General features: G+C 35.1%; 1 protein-coding gene across 3 annotated transcripts in view; it reads right to left on the bottom strand.

The window, feature by feature from the left end:
- The window catches only part of atp6v1h (ATPase H+ transporting V1 subunit H), a 46,663-nt gene that overhangs the window by 13,998 nt on the left and 16,252 nt on the right, over positions 1–16,413 (bottom strand). Inside the window, exons 7-11 of one of the 3 annotated variants that reach the window (XM_081373956.1) lie at positions 12,267–12,320; positions 11,114–11,211; positions 9,643–9,835; positions 2,895–3,073; positions 2,682–2,807 (exon numbers count right to left, since the gene is read on the bottom strand). In XM_081373956.1, the coding sequence (XP_081230082.1) occupies positions 2,682–2,807; positions 2,895–3,073; positions 9,643–9,835; positions 11,114–11,211; positions 12,267–12,320 (650 nt within the window). The remainder of the gene's footprint in view (positions 1–2,681; positions 2,808–2,894; positions 3,074–9,642; positions 9,836–11,113; positions 11,212–12,266; positions 12,321–16,413) is intronic. The other 2 variants (XM_081373957.1, XM_081373958.1) reach the window with 2 other exon arrangements.

A 16,413-nucleotide genomic window follows, 5' to 3' on the forward strand; every position in this document is an offset into this window, starting at 1 on the left:
ACTGGTAAAAAATGCTTTCTTAAACAGTATTTTTGTCTTCTTTTCCAGTAAAAATATTTAGAAATCAAAAAGATACATTTACTAGAGAAAAAAAATGTTGTGTTCTCAGAAAATATACAGTGGGCCCAAAAATTACTTGCGCATATTCACTACAGTTCAAAGGTTTGTGTTTTCTATTTTAATATATTTTAAAATTTAATTTATTTCTGCAAATAGCAAACCTGAATTTTTTGCATCATTACTTCAGTCTTCAATGTCATATGATCCATCAGATATCATTCCAATATGCTGATTCGCTGTTCAAGAAACATTTCTTTTAATTATCAATTTTGAAAACAGTTGTGCTGCTTAATAGTTTAGTGTAAACCATGATACATGTTTTTTCAGGATTATTTGATGAATAGAAAGTAAAAAAAAAAAAACATTCATTTTAAATAAAAATCTTTTCTAACATTATAAATGTCTTTACTGTCAATAATGTAATAATAACTACATTTCATTGCATTACAAAACATAATATCAAACCAAATTCTCAAACCAACTAACCTCACTTTTCTAAGCCAAAATTTTTTTTTTTTTGCATTAGATTTTATTAAAATAAATTTCACTTAGTTTATATATACTGTATGCAAATCAATGATATTTATACTTTTTTAAGCAACCAAATACTTTTTGTGGCCATTGCATCTTGAATGCATCTCAAAGTTTTATTGGGGTAAATTACAAAATTTACATTATATTTTCGAAAACACGTCTTAATAAACAAATTTATGCTGTAATGTTTTGTAAATGTTTCGTTTAACATTTTTTCAACAAAAAGAAAAAGTTGCTCAAGAAAATGATTTATTTTGCAGCAAGCAAGAGGTTTAAGCTTAATTTCAATCTATTTCTGCTCACAAACAACAGATCAAGCATGAGACGTAGACCTGTACTGCATGAAAGCATGAAATTATAACAGTCATGCAGAATGGAGAGAGGTTTCAAGCACTACCAATCATCTGCACACTGAGCAAGAGATGGGAGGGAAAAAAGAGAAACAAACTGAAGTAAAACACAAATTGCTGATGGCTGAAATGGAGCCTTTGAGCTGATTGCGGAGAGGGTGGTGATGAGAGGAATGAGATGAGTAGATTAGGATTTAAGCGGAGTTGTCAAAAGGGTCGAGCTGACACATGATTAAACTACTGAGAGACAATGAAAATTTGAGTTTCAAATGCCGATACTCGGCTCTGATTTCAACTAGTGTACCCTTCACCAAAGAGAGGAGAGGAACACACACACACACACACACACCTGTGATTCAGACAGTAAAAAACAACTTGTGTAAAAACAGCACTGTATGTTCAAAACATTCCTTTAACCATTTGCTCGATACGGCAAAAATCATTTCAGTCCCTCTCCGAACACTTGACCCCCGCTAACATCTTTTATTATAAAAGCTGAGAGAACTGAAACCACTCATTTTGACTATTCACACTTGAGTGTAGTATTACTTCACACAGCATGTATGTTTTAAAACAGCCACATTCACATTACAATATTCTTAATTATTGTTTTTTTTTTTCTTTCTTTTTTTTTTTGGCCTTCTGGGAAATAATCGGGGGAACAGAGAGGTGAATAGAGAAATCATATTGGGGCCACTGTATCTTTCTTTGGGTTTGTTAATCAAATGGATTTTTGTTTTTATCTTAAACCATAAATCAACACAATTTTGTGAGATTTATGCTTTGTAAATCAATTTTGAAAACAAGTCTTATTACCTTAGACAATTTTGTTCTTCTCAAGTAAATGTGTTTTGTTTCAAGGTTGCCAAGTTGTTTTACATGATGACAAGACAAAAATAAATTGTCACCTGCAACTTGCACCACAGCCAGTAATAACACTTAAATGAATGTTAAAAACAAAGAAACTTAATTAGTAAAAACAAATATTATAAAACGAATCACTAACTGTAAATTATGATTGGTTACTTGTTAGTTAATTAATTAATTAATTAATTAATTGGATTAGATTGGATTGAAGGCTGTTAGAAAAAAGCCACACAAAAATAAAGTCAACATTTTTTTGGGCTTTGATATTTTTGAAAAAAATCTCAGCCTTCAAATTATCATTTTATTACAGAATTCAAACAATAAATGTGGTTCTACAGTCTATGATGTGGTGTAGAATGGAGAGCGAGTGAACCGATGATCTCTTTCTCTTTCTTACTAATAGCACATTTGTGACCCTGGACCACAAAACCAGTCACAAGTCGCACGGGTATAACAATACATAGTATGGGTCAAAAATATAGATTTTTCTTATATGCCAAAAATCAATAGGATATTGAGTAAAGATCATGTTCCGTGAAGACATTTTGTAATTTTCCTACCGTAAATATATACAAAATATATTTTTGTGAGTGAATGCAGCAATATCACGAACAGAAATGGACAACTTAAAAGGTGATTTTCTCAATGTTTCGATTTTTTGCACCCTCAGATTCCATATTTTCAAATAGTTGTATCTCAGCCAGAAATTGCCCTAACAAAAATATTTACCCTTGTGACTGGTTTTGTGGTCCAGGGTCACATTTGAGAATAATGTTACATTTTGAATGTGAAGAGCATCAATATCTACCGATGCATGTCATGCATCAACCCACTGCCCAGCCCTAGTCCAAAACAGCAGGTGCTTCTTACTTCAGCAGCTCGTAGTTCTTCTCGTTCAAGCGAACAGCGTTTTCCCTCCAGAACTTCTCCGACTTGTGCACTGGACTCCACTCCAGACGTCCAGACTTCAGCTCAGAGCTGTACTCATCAAAAGAACTGCAGGAGGAAGAATGGTAAGCACTATCAACATGTGAGGAAAAAGAAACCGGTTTAAAACATACTGAGAGAGTATGAGGGCTTTACCTGAGATCCTGAACGCTCTCTCCCAATTTTTCCAGGAGGAACTTGATGTCTTCAGTGATGTCCTCATCATCATATTTCTGCTGGTCCAGGTTCTCCAGCTGTTTCAACACTTTGCACTGGATCATGGCAAGAGCGTATTCCTGACGGGTCTCTCTCTCAGCTGACTTCTCCAACAGGTTCTACAGCAACGAACAACAATCAATCATGTTAATGCCATTATTGTAGAATATAATTACGTGGATAATTAAGTACTAAGAATGCTGAAAATGATTTAAGCACCATTTATTCAGATCTCTAGAACAAAATCAATCATATTTAATATATTTAATTACAAATTCACCTTGTTATGAATGCAATTATTCAAAAAATAGATATTTGTGACTACTTCAATTATAGCAAGCATTTTATCAGATTTCATTTCAATGTAGATACTGTTACCATGGACTGTAGTAATAAAGAGGACATAAAAAAAAAAAAAAAAATGAACTTGAAGAATTTAGACAAGCATTGATTGAATGGTTGGATCTTAAAGAAATAAGACCAAAGATCTGTCCTGAGCTTCTTCAGTCAAATGATTTAGTAAATTCAAGACTATTTCCCAGAAGGTGAAATAATGCACAGCATTGGAATAAATTATAATTTGAATTACAATTTTAATTAGAGACTGTTGTAAAGTGAAAGTGAGGGTTTTACTAAAATATGCACTCAGCAAGATTTGTCCTTTTCCTGGAAAGTTTTTTCTACTTTTAAAATGGTAGAAATGCTTTGTGCATCAACAGTGTGCAGTGATGTTTTACCGGCACCCGTTTGACACGGCCCTTTGAACAACCAAAAAAAGAACTTCAGCATTGAGCAATGTGACTTGAAGAGGAAATGAACTTGTCAAATTATAATAAAGGTGCTTTTATTTCTCAGAATTCATTACACTCTTAATGGATGTGGTTCATTTAGCAGTGAATGCTAACATAAGCATTGACTTCCTTTTTAAAACCCTTTGCTCCAAGCTGTACTAAAATTAGGTGTTGCTCTTTGAAAACTCACCTAAAAGCCTTGAAAACATGCCCTTTCTGGCATTAAAGGAACATTCTTCTTTAGTTGTTATTTAAGATGCTACCGGTAGTCATCAAGTTAAATTGCTTAGATTAAATTGGGTGAAATATCAAATCAACTCACAATGCCACTCTAAGAAAATATCATCAGTTAGACTCAAGGTGGTTCATAAGATTCTTTCCTCTCAAGCAGCCAAGAAGATTTCTCAAACAAGTTAAGTATTGATTGCTGATGAAACAGAACCATATGCCATTTTGAATGGACCTGAATCACTGTTACTGAGACACTTCAATTAGAAGCTAGTGGAGTAAAAACCAAGTAATTATTAGGCATCTCACTGCTTTCCAGCAGTGTTTAATCAGAATTGTGACATTATGATACAACAAAGACAAAATTGAACAATTATAGTCAGTGAACGCTCAGCTGTCCAGCATGAAGGATGTCATGCTGTTACATGTATGAGAGACAACAAAGATTTAAAAGAGAAGTAAGCAAGCTTGCAACGGAAGAGTTTATATTAGGAAGCAGTGGCAGAATCTTAATAGAGCGATAGCTGCAGCATTGAAGTACAACAGTAATGCATATTAAAGACGTGATGAGCAGCGCTGGCGTTTTAATTTGCAGCAGCCTAACGTTTTATTTCAATGCAGACTGCTGTAAGGCAGTTTGACAGGTCTTGATTTTGGCAGTCTTGCTGCAAACGTACATTGTTTATGCAGTTTGGACACATTTATCATCTTTGGCAAAGGTTTCATACCTAACCTCATTTTGAGGGAAGACTAATTATAATAAGATGAACAAAAAATTGTAATGTTCTGTTTGAGTTATATATTACAGTAAGTCAAATCCTTTATCAGATCCTATTCCAGATGCACCCATTCTCTGTCCCAAAAGAGGAAGTCTCCTTCATACATTTGTAACACAATTTCTGGCCATATTATACTTGTTTTTGTGATGGAAATGTATGTAATGGCCTCAGAAGAGGTCAAAAGGGTATTTCAACATGGAATGTGCTCAGATCAAAGTTCATGTATATCTATACACATCACATGATCACTAGACTTTCCCAAAATGTACACAGTTGAAACAGTAGAATGATTAGCTTAGATCATTACAAACTAATCATCAGATCAGTATAACCAATTAACAGTGAAGAAGACTTGAGTCAAACGGATTTGTACTCAACTGCAAGGTATACATGTACATATATTTTTCTCTTGGTTGTTGTGACCAGTGAGCTCCCAGTCGTGCATAAAACTTTATTCCTGCAAAGAGCAACTTGGGAGTCGGCAGAGACTTTTACTTGAGAGGCGACCACAGAAGGGACAGTGATAGTGTTGGAAGACCAAAGACCCGCACTCGGGGTGAGGCTGTAATACTCAGAGTTAGTATTAATGATCCTGTGTCGGACCAGTGTGTATCTAAGAAGGGAGGTGAGAGTGTATACACCGTAGTATTATATTGTGTTATTTTCGGGACAGGAATTATCCCAAAGATGCTGTAGTCTTGTATTGGTGCTGTTGTATTATATTATATTATATTGCCAATTATGATGTTGTTTGAATTTTCCGTTATTAAGAAGTCAGATTAGTAGGCTGTATTTGTATTAAGAGAATTTCCCACGACATTTGGCAACAAATAATAAATTACGGTGAACAGGTCAGAAATCTGATCAGCCCAACATACAGCTCTAGTTAACAAGATGATGGATTGTTAGCATAGTGCTGTCCTACACCTTCCTCTTTGACATTGAGCATCTATGCATACTTAAACACTGCTTTCCCATTCAATAGAAATAAGACATTGATAAATGAGCAGTAAGTGCGGCTTGCTTGCATGAGAGTAAATTAACATGTTAAAAAGAGACATTCAGATGGGGAATTGAAAAATGGTAGAGTGACATAACAGTGCTAGATTCTATAGAATGTCAGATAGCTAGATGGATAGAATGACAGCGAGATAGAGAGAAAGAGATACTGCCCTACAAAGGCAAAACACCTTAACTCGCTAGTATGGAACTGGGAAAATGACTTTAAAGATTTTTAGTTGTCCAGCCAAATGAATTATAGGTAGGATACTGGAAATCTGGCAAATAGATGTTTTAGTAATGACAACTATCTACATATTATCTATATCAAAAATCTTGAGCTCAAACTTGACTTTTGACCACTTTTTGAAGTTTCTGTACTCTGCCTTTGCATTGTAAAAAGCAAGAAGTCACACTAAGGCAAATGGCAGTAACTTCCACATTTTCAATATTTGGTTACTGATCACCATTTACAAAATCATTATAGTAACACCTGTATAAAATCTAGTGGCTTTTTTTTTGGATGATTTACAATTGCTTTGTTAAATCGAGCAGTTTGGTAGCCTATTCATTTGATAGCTGACTAGCCTACTTTGGCTGCTAGCTAGCTAAATTAAGTAGAATGTGATCTATCTAGTTTGTTTGTCTAATGCATCTTTTGTGTTACTTGACCTTGATGTCTGCATTTCAAAGCCATCTCAACTATCATTTTCCTTCGAGAGCAATGGGCCATCCTTGAATGCTATTAGTAAAAACAACCACTAAACTATTTGCTTTACCTACACTTTTATTCAGGTATCATATGTGTCAAAAGTGCTTCAGTGACAGATGTATGACAGTACACAGGCTATACTGTAATTTAAATGCAGCAAACTTTAAATGGACAGTAAAACAAAGGCAGAATACCGTAACTCCAGGCCGGCACAGTAACTTCTAAACAATAGCAGAGTAATCTAACTCAAGACTTTGAGCGTCCAAAACAAAGGCAAAGAAAGGTAACTCATGTTACAGTGTTCTGCCTTGGTTTCTCCTGTGCTTTTGAAAGTTACTGTTATGACAACCCATCATTTTCTCGAAAAAAAACAACGGAATTGACTCAAGATAGTTATCTACATGATAAAGGAGGACCTGAATATCGCAAAAATATCAATAATTCATTTTCAAAAATTAAGTTACTGCCTTTTGCATTTGTAGGGCAGGATAGATATAGAAATAGAGATAGAGAGATATAAAGGAAATATACTTTATATACAGATTATAAACAGACTAAAGAGAAGGAAATTACTACATTATGCTCATTTATATTGTACGCATCCGTCATATTTGTGTTCTCTTGGAGAACTGACTCAGACCAAGTGATTTACCAAATCATTCCTATTTAGTCACATCTCTATACTGAGAACAGAGAAACGGAACTGTGCAGTTAATTACGTAACATCAATACAGAATGTTGGCTATATAAGAATAGATATAGAGAGATGGAGAGAGTAAAAAATAGATAGAGAGCGATAGAGAGATCAGTGGACAGATAAGTAGATAGACAGACAGACAGATAAATTCTATGAAGGAAAAATTTCCGTTCACTGTTCCTTGCTGGTGGAATGATCTACCCGCCTTCATCCGGAATGCAGAATCCCTGACAACATTCAAAAGACAGCTGAAAACTCATCTCTTCCATGAGCACTTAATCTCATTATAAAAAAATTCCCTATTGTAGCTCATGCTACTCTAAGCAATGTCTGAAACTTTGTATTTTTAGCACTTCATGTATTTGTTTGCCTCTTCACGGTGAGTCGCTTGCTGCATTTCCTTATTTGTAAGTCGGTTTGGATAAAAGCGTCTGCTAAATGAATAAATGTAAATGTACTATGCACTATGAATAGACTATAGAGAAGGAAATAACTATATTATGTTCATTTTTATTGTATTAATCAGTCATATTTGTTGTCTTTCATTTAATTTAATAATTGCATCTGTTCTTTTGTGGAGAACTGACTCAGACCAAGTGATGTACCCAACATTCCTATTTAATCAAATCTCTATACTGAGAACAGAGAGACAGCGCTGTGCAGTTGATTACATACTATTGATAAAGAATGCTGGCTGTATAAGAATAAAAATGCTAAACTACAGGCCAATATCCTCAATCTTGAGTATTTAAAGTATTGCTTTAGACCTATATATATATATATATATATAACAGTGGTGAAGAGTGTACTGATGTGAAACATAAATAATGGCAAATATGCAGAGGCAGATCCATTGATAGCTGCAAAATGAAAGCCATGTAATCATAGACAGGCACAGAGAGAGAATGCCTGGTCAGGACAACTTAATAAGCTCTTGAGCAGGTGAGATGAATGAAGCGCTGCACTCTAATTCAATACTGTCAGCGACATGGACAATGAATTCATTACACAACTCTAATACCAACAGAGCCCAGCTTTCAGGGTTAATTTGAACATTAAATGTAGCCTGCACCAAGAAACGCCATGTGCAAGAAAATGAAATGCAGAATAAGAGTAACAACTAGCCTGTTTTTGTGCCTCGGCTATGTATTAAACAAATATGCGCCGGCAGAGGAAAAGTAATAATGGAAGATAAAATGCCTTAGGACTACATTTGGTCTAGCACTATATATCCTAATTCAAATAATCAACATGAGCAGGAAGGGCAATGTCACTGAATGGGCAATGACGTGAGAGTGTGGAAGAGATTAAAATGAGCGCTTTTGTCAATCTGCAACCTTAATAAGGTAATAATGGGGTTCTTAGTATATTCACCATGAAAGCTCTGGGTAAATTAAATCCTTTCAGAATAAAAGAGTGAGTGATCCGCTAATGGACTTTGAAGAGGACACCTTTAGCTGAGCGATGCCCTGATCTGAAAAAAGTGGAAAAAAAACCAGACACACCCTTCCGTCTGAAATGGATTCCGCACATGTACTGCTTCATTAACTATTTGTCATAAAAAAAAAAGATGAATATTTTACATTAGACTTAATGAGCTTTCATTAAGCATTTTTAGAGATACATTGATATGGTGCCTTTACTTATTTTCATTCAGCAGATGCTTTGTATTCTATTTCCACAGCAACAGTGCTTAGTAAATGATTGGGGTTAAGTGTCTTTCACTTAAGTGTCTTTAAAATGAAATGCTGTGGCTCTGAGAAATGGCTCACGTTTTGCGAGAGGTCTCGGTTCAAATCTTGCTCTAATGGCCTTTTGCCCCTCCCCAAATAAACAGCATTGTTCACTAGTAGATATTCAGCAGGGTTGAAAAAAATCACATTGAAAATCTGGAATTTATAATCAAATTTCAACCTGTAAATAAAGGAGTTTGATCAATTTAGAAAGAAAGAAACATTAAACCTTAATCAAAAAATATTTTGGACTATTTACAGATCTCTAATCAAATAAGCAAATGTGTGTATAATAAAACAAAATACTAAGAAAACAAAAAGAAATTGTTATTCTAATAAAATCATTTATTAAAAATTTAGAAATATGCATAATAAATGCATTTTAGCTCGTGGCCTCAGATTTTTGGACAGTGGAATGTTTAGTTGCACATTATTTTGCCATTTCAATGTAATGGAGAGCAGACGAATGAGTGATGGAGTAGGAATGCGTGTCTGAGAGGATTCGGTGTGAAATGGTCTATTAGTTTAATGCATCTGAGTCAGTCGCAGAATTTTTAGGGGGGCTGAAATAAAAGCCCCACTAAATAGGGTCTACAATCACATAATGCTATTTTTAAAAAGCCACAAGGCAGATTTTAAAAAGGAAATTTGATTGCCACTACTGGATTCAGTTGCATTCACAAAGTCAGGAAAGGAGACTGGGTTCCTAACGAGTCCAGTTTAAAGCAGACGCTTTTCATGACACATACCCTGAAAGCAGCCAGGATTATGCGAGTGACCTTCTCTTTGACAGACTCTTGAAGGATGTCGGAGAGCGCCGGTACCACGTTGTAGCGCCGCAGCTGTTCACAGAGTTGAGGGCTGAATGCCAGGAGCCACACGCAGAAGATCATCTGATACTGCAGCTGGAAGCCACACTTATTGCTCAGCACTGCCGTGATGCTGAAAGATGCACAAACAGAACAGTCGAAGTTAGTAAACAGTGGGGCATCTCACCCCTACTGGTCTGCTGAGAGGATGCTCTTCACAAAGTTGGTCCTGATGGTTTGATGATGGTGGAGGGGATAGACCACATAATGAGACCATTACATGAAAGAAATTTTACTTGAGAGGCAAGAAAAAGAAAATTATCTTCAGAGAAGCCTCATTATCCTTTTTTTTCTGTACACTAGCAAACAAAATAACCTTCATGATCACAGGGCTAAAACCTGCTAGGACATTGAGAGATGCTTTCTTGTTCAACACGATTTGTTCTTCATAAAAGCAGCACGAGTAAAGCACATAGTTAATTGTGTGCGGTAAGCATCAAAAAAAAAAAAAAAAAAGAAAAAAAAAAAAGAAAGAAATTACAGGGTTTGCCCTTCTTTTGGCCAATCAATTTACATAACTTTTCCATGAACTTTCCAGTTGTTTGTTAAACAAAACAAGTGGTTACAGATTTGACTCAAACGTAGCAATTCCTAGCCAATGAAATATTTTAAATACATTTTTAATAAAAATTAAATGATAAAACATATTAAATAAATACATTTAAATACATACTACCATCAAAAGTATGAGGCCAATACTTTTATTCTGCAATGATGCAATAAATTGATTAAAAAAGACAGTAAAGACATTTATTAATTTACAAAATATTTTTATTTTAAATAAATGCTGTTCTTTTGAACTTTCTATTCATCAAAGAATCCTGAAAAATGTTTTTTAAAAATATAGCACAGCTGTTTTCAACATTTATAATAATTATAAATGTTAATAATAAATGCAGCAAATCAGCATATTAGAATGATTACTGAAGGATCATGTGGCACTGAAGACTGGAGTACTGGCTGCTACACACAGCTTTGCTATAACAGGAATAAATTACATTTTAAAATATAATATAATATTAAACTGGTATTTTAAATTGTAAAAATATTTCACAAATTACCGTTTTTACTGTATTTTTGATCGAAATCTTTCTGACTGCAAAATGGAAGTGTATTTGTTTAAAATAAAACATAATATTAAAAATTATTTAAAAAAATTCTGTTGTAAATAGAATTAATTTCTATGGTTTCTCCAGGCCTAGAAATCACGATTATAAAATCCTCAAATACCTCTAGATAACCCTAACCAGATTTCCATAACTATGGGAGCTTAATACCTCACATGTATTGTCTACTATGTGCAATATTACACAAAACAAGACCTACATATTAGTGTGAAAGTGAGTATTACCAGTTCACTCCGTCAGCCTCGACCCAGGCGAATCTGTATTCATTCACTCTCAGCATCAGCTGCAGGCAACCAGCGACACACTGAACGTACTGGGAGCTCTGCGTGGGTCCGAAGGAAAAATACACATACATGACACACGCACAAATTAGCATGCACACAAACAAAAGGACAACACGATCAGAACACGAAGAACAGAACAGTTCAGAGAAGCAGGAAAATGGATGCATGAAATAACAAGCCCGTCCTTTTCCGGTTCTAGCAAAGGAACACAGTGAAACTAGGCTGCTCAAGCAGCATTTACACAATTTTGCATTCACTTATGCACGTGCAGTACGAATCTGACTTTTAAAAAACGCCTTTTGGGTAACATGCTGGATCAAAGAGACAATCCCACAATGCAGCAGAGAAAAAGCAGCAGCCTTGAAACCTGGACAGAGTGAGTGAATCATAGAAAGATGTTAGAGGAGATGTGGCTGAGAGGAGAGAAGAGATTCAGTCATTAACTGGGGGAGATGATGCTGTATATCAGCACCCAATGCATAAAAGCAGAGTGGTCCAGAGAATAGAAGAGACAGGGAGGCAGGTCATGTAGAATAGAAAAGTGGAGACATCTAAAGTGCCATGAGGGGAAATTGAATTAAAATGTGTGCCCGCTTGCATTGCGCCAGCAGATTTTGACTCGCGACACATGATGAAAAGATTTTTTTTTCTTTTTCTAATGAACTCTAAAAAGCACAAAAAGAAATGAAAGAGGAAGATTGCTATAGTACAAAACAAAAGCCTTCTGGTCCTTTCAAACTATCAATTCTAGTGGTGACTCAGGAAAAAAAAAAAAAAAAAGAAGAAGAAAAAAATAAAAGCAGCTGAAATATTGGAATTGTGACCACTGGCAAGAGAGGAAAGAATCTTTGTAAAAAAAAAAAAAAAAAAAACACTTATGGATGGACAGACAAAAAAGGTGTGTTACAGAAGTGCAGCTGTAGGAAAAAGTGAAAATATTCACAGTGGATATGAGTGGAGAAAAAAGCAGTAGACAAGAAACAGCATGTGCTGTTCTCGAAAAAGCGAGGGGTGAAGATCCCAGCCTCTGAAAGGGAATGGAGGCTCGTTCACACAGCTGCACATCCACCTCCTTCATCCATGACATACTCACTTCAGTGGGGGAGATGGTCCCTGTTCCAGGTTCAGCACCTGTACCATGTAGTTTCTAACAAAAAAAAGATAGAAAAAAAAAATCTGTGATTTTGGGCCTCTTGTTGGAGAGCTTGAACTTGAGCGGTTATGCTCGGACAATGATGGCAGGAATATAGATGACTCCTGCGTGAGTGAAAAGGCTTGTTCGTGACAGGCAATCGTCTAAAATTCTGTGGGAGAGCGGCCCTAAATTCATTTCAATCTCAGCAGCACTGCAAAATGAAATGCTTAAGCCTGTTACAAGAGCCAAGTCACAATTTGGGTGAAAAGACGTACAACAGGCATCTAAAATGAAAACCAAGACAAGACATAATTTAACTGGTATATATAGTCATTTTTGGCTTAGAACAGACAACATCCCCGACTCATTGAAAATATTTATTCACGGCTTTCGTAGCTTAGCTACAATGAACTGAATTTATGGAGTGCACTGTGAATGCTAATAAACATGAACTGCTTTGAGAGGTCTTCTATTTATCATTTTCCACATTCATTAATGCAGGCTAAAATATGAAACCGCATGCAAAACGCAACGTCCTATTACCGTAAGGTGATTTGTAGGGGAACTTAATATGAAAGCTGGACTTTATCACTTGATCTATAAGTAGATGCATTCACTAAAAGCCAACATTTACTATATGAATACAAAACAACTTGTAAGAATGACTGACTTTACAACTAATACCTTGAACAAAGTATCTGTAATACCTTGAACAAAGTATCTGTAATGCCTTAAACAATATATAATATATTTAATAAGAACATAAAAAACCTAGCCTAATTTATACAGATTTTTTTTTAAAATTCATACAAATCGTAATCATTCTTTTCACTTTGGCATCAAATCAAGCCATCTAATGCAGTAAGTTATGTCAAGGATATACACTCTGCTGAGGTGTTATCACTGTGCCGCTCACTTGAGCTCAAAAATGTATTTCAAATCATTTTTCTAATAAAAAGCAATTGAAAAAACATATTGAAAGTGCTAGTAGGAAAAAAGAGGGATGTTTTCAGTGATTAAACCAAAAGCATAGCTTTAATTTCTTTCATTTTCCAAAAAAAAGAAGACTTCTTTTTATTAAAACAAATGATTATAATGATTTCTGAAGGATCACGAGACACTGAAGACTGGTTAAATGGTGCTGAAAATTCAGCTTTGCATCACAGGAATAACTTACATTTTAAAATATACTAAAACAGAAAACAGTTCTTTTAAATTTTAACAATATTCCACAAAATTATTGTAATATTTACTGTAGTTTTGCATAAATAAATGCAGCCTTGGTGAGCGATATATACTTTCGAATCATTAAAAATATATTTAGTGCATCAGACAGTGTATATCAGTAGCGGGGACACATTTTTTGTGTTTTCACTGGAAAACATATCAATTTTAGCTATGATGGTGGAAATAAAATCCGCCATGGCAAGAAGAGGTAGGGTCATGTCCCACCCACCCCCACTGTAAATTATGCCTACGAGTGAAAACGAGATTCTGACATATTGACACGGACTTTAAATCTTTAATGCAGTCAAAACACTTTTACTGGTTACTGCATGTGAATGGAGGGTCATCTTAAAACATGTGCATACAAATCACATCTTTACTGCACTTTAATGTAAATGGATTCCAGTTCAGGCTTGTGAAACAACACAAAAACAAGTTTTGAAGGTTATCTAAAATCAAATAAGATTAAGAACACACTCAAATCCAAACAACAAACACATACTCTCACTGCCTACTAACTAGGCGCAACATTTAAGTTTCCAATGAGGAGCAGTTTTTCTGTCCATACAGAATGCTCTCTAAACACACTAAACTGTTGCATGACACAATCACAGCCAATCATATTTGACGTTTAATGTACAGCTGTGACAAAACATCCTGACAAACTGGTTAGAACAAAACTCAGATTTACATGGAAATAGGGGTGGGCGATATGACCAAAATCTTATATCACGATTAGGAATGTGCGCAATGACTTATTTCATTAACGTTTAAACTGACTAGTCAATTAGTCCAACCCCTCAGGAAACAGTCTGTGTATGCAATCCATTTCATATAGACTACTTAATCTATGAACAGTCAAATCCCATACTGAATGGCGCTAAAGATAGGTCAGACACATGCTATGTTGCCTTGCATTATGATCATTGTATACTAAACTGAAGCGTTCTCTTAAAGGAATAGTTCACCCAAAAATGAAAATTTTGGTCATCATTTACTCCCCCTTATGTTGTTATCCAGTATATACAAAATAAGATATTTGAAGAATGTTGGTAACCAGACAGTTTACGGTAGCCGATAACCATTGACTTCCATAGTAGGAAAAAAGAATACTATGGAAGTCAATAGGGCCCAATGTGTGGTTTCCAACATTCTTCAAAATATCTTCTTTTGTATAAAACAGGTTCATACAGGTTTGGAACAACATGAGGTTGAGTAATTGATGACAGAATTTTCATTTTCGGGTGAACTATCCCTTTAAAGGAACACTCCACCGTTTTTTGAAATAGGGCTTATTCACTCTCTTTCCTACATTTAGATAGGTGGGCAAAAGCATTTTTGTCTCAGTGCATGCATTGTTTTAGTTTGACAGGGTCAGCGCTAGCTTAGCTTAGCATAATGAATGGAATCCTTTGTTGCCAGCTAGCATGTCCCGAGTAAAAGTGATATAAAAAAAAAAAAAAAAAAAACACCTAATTACTTCTTGTAGCCTGTGTATTCACAACAAGTACAAATAGCGATGCAGATTAACACTAGGCGATTTCCTAGGCAGATATTGACTTGGGACTATATTAGGGGGAAGCACAGGCGAAGCACTGCTACTTCGGCGCAGAGATATCACGCATCACTATTTGTACTTGTTGTGAATACGCAGGCCACAAGAAGTAATTAGGTGGGTTTTTTAATTTTTTTATATCACTTTTACTCGGGACATGCTAGCTGGCAACAAAGGATTCCATTCATTATGCTAAGCTAAGCTAGCGCCGACCCTGTCAAACTAAAACAATGCATGCACTGAGACAAAAATGCATTTGCCCACCTATCTAAATGTAGGAAAGAGAGTGAATAAGCCCTATTTCAAAAAACGGTGGAGTGTTCCTTTAAACAACGTTAGCCATATTTATTTAAATCAACTGAATGACTAGGCAGCGCAGGACCAATAAGTTCAAAACTAATAGCCTATTATAAACATATTTCCTTAAATAAAAGTTAGTCCACACAAGTCAGCACGTTAAGGTATTGTTGTTTATTACCACGGTAACCATCAATGCGGTTCTCGTGCGGGAAAAGTATCTGTGCACATGACGGGTGGCAAAATCACAAGAAAAGCTTGCCGTGTACTGACAACTACACATTATTTAAGCATATTGCAACTGATCAAGTAAGTTTCACTCATAATGTTTCTCCTTTAATCCGACATAAAATTTCATACCGTATTTCACACCGGTAGTATAACAAGCCTATAAGCAAGCTTAATTGTTATATACTAGTTTGACATGACAAGAAAATGGAAAAGTTGTAGGCTGTCAAAATATTTCCTCACCTTGCTCTTCTTCGATTGGGCATTTTTCTGAACCCGCTGCGAGAGCCACAGAGAAAACAAACGCATGCAAAATCTGATGTAAAATGAAAAGATTTTGTTTTCCGCTCCAGATATACACTTTTCTAAATAATATATTAATTTTAAAAAGTAACATTAATGTGACGGTAATTTAAACACTGCCTTTGTCAAAATACAAAGCAAAATTAAAAAAAAAATTAAACAACTTGTATTTCCAAGTCGACTAGCCGCAGAAGTACCGGTTTAATCAAGTAGTCAAATAGTTTTGCACAACCCTAATCATGATATGGTTCATTTCATTCCGCGATAACGATATAGTTATATTTGCTTTTAAAAAGTTTTTTTTTTATATCAAAATGTTTGATACATTTTAAATGTAATCATTCTTGTCACCAATTTTAATACTGTATGACAAAAAACTAATACTAGACTAACATAAGTTTAAAAAAGAGATAAAGTAAGAACTACAATAGAACAAAGACACAAATAAAATAGAACTACCTGAAATACTTCAAGCACTAGAAATAAGAAATACCA

The sequence above is a fragment of the Scardinius erythrophthalmus genome, assembly GCF_964197995.2.
Source record: "Scardinius erythrophthalmus genome assembly, chromosome: 9".
Lineage (NCBI taxonomy): Eukaryota > Metazoa > Chordata > Actinopteri > Cypriniformes > Leuciscidae > Scardinius > Scardinius erythrophthalmus.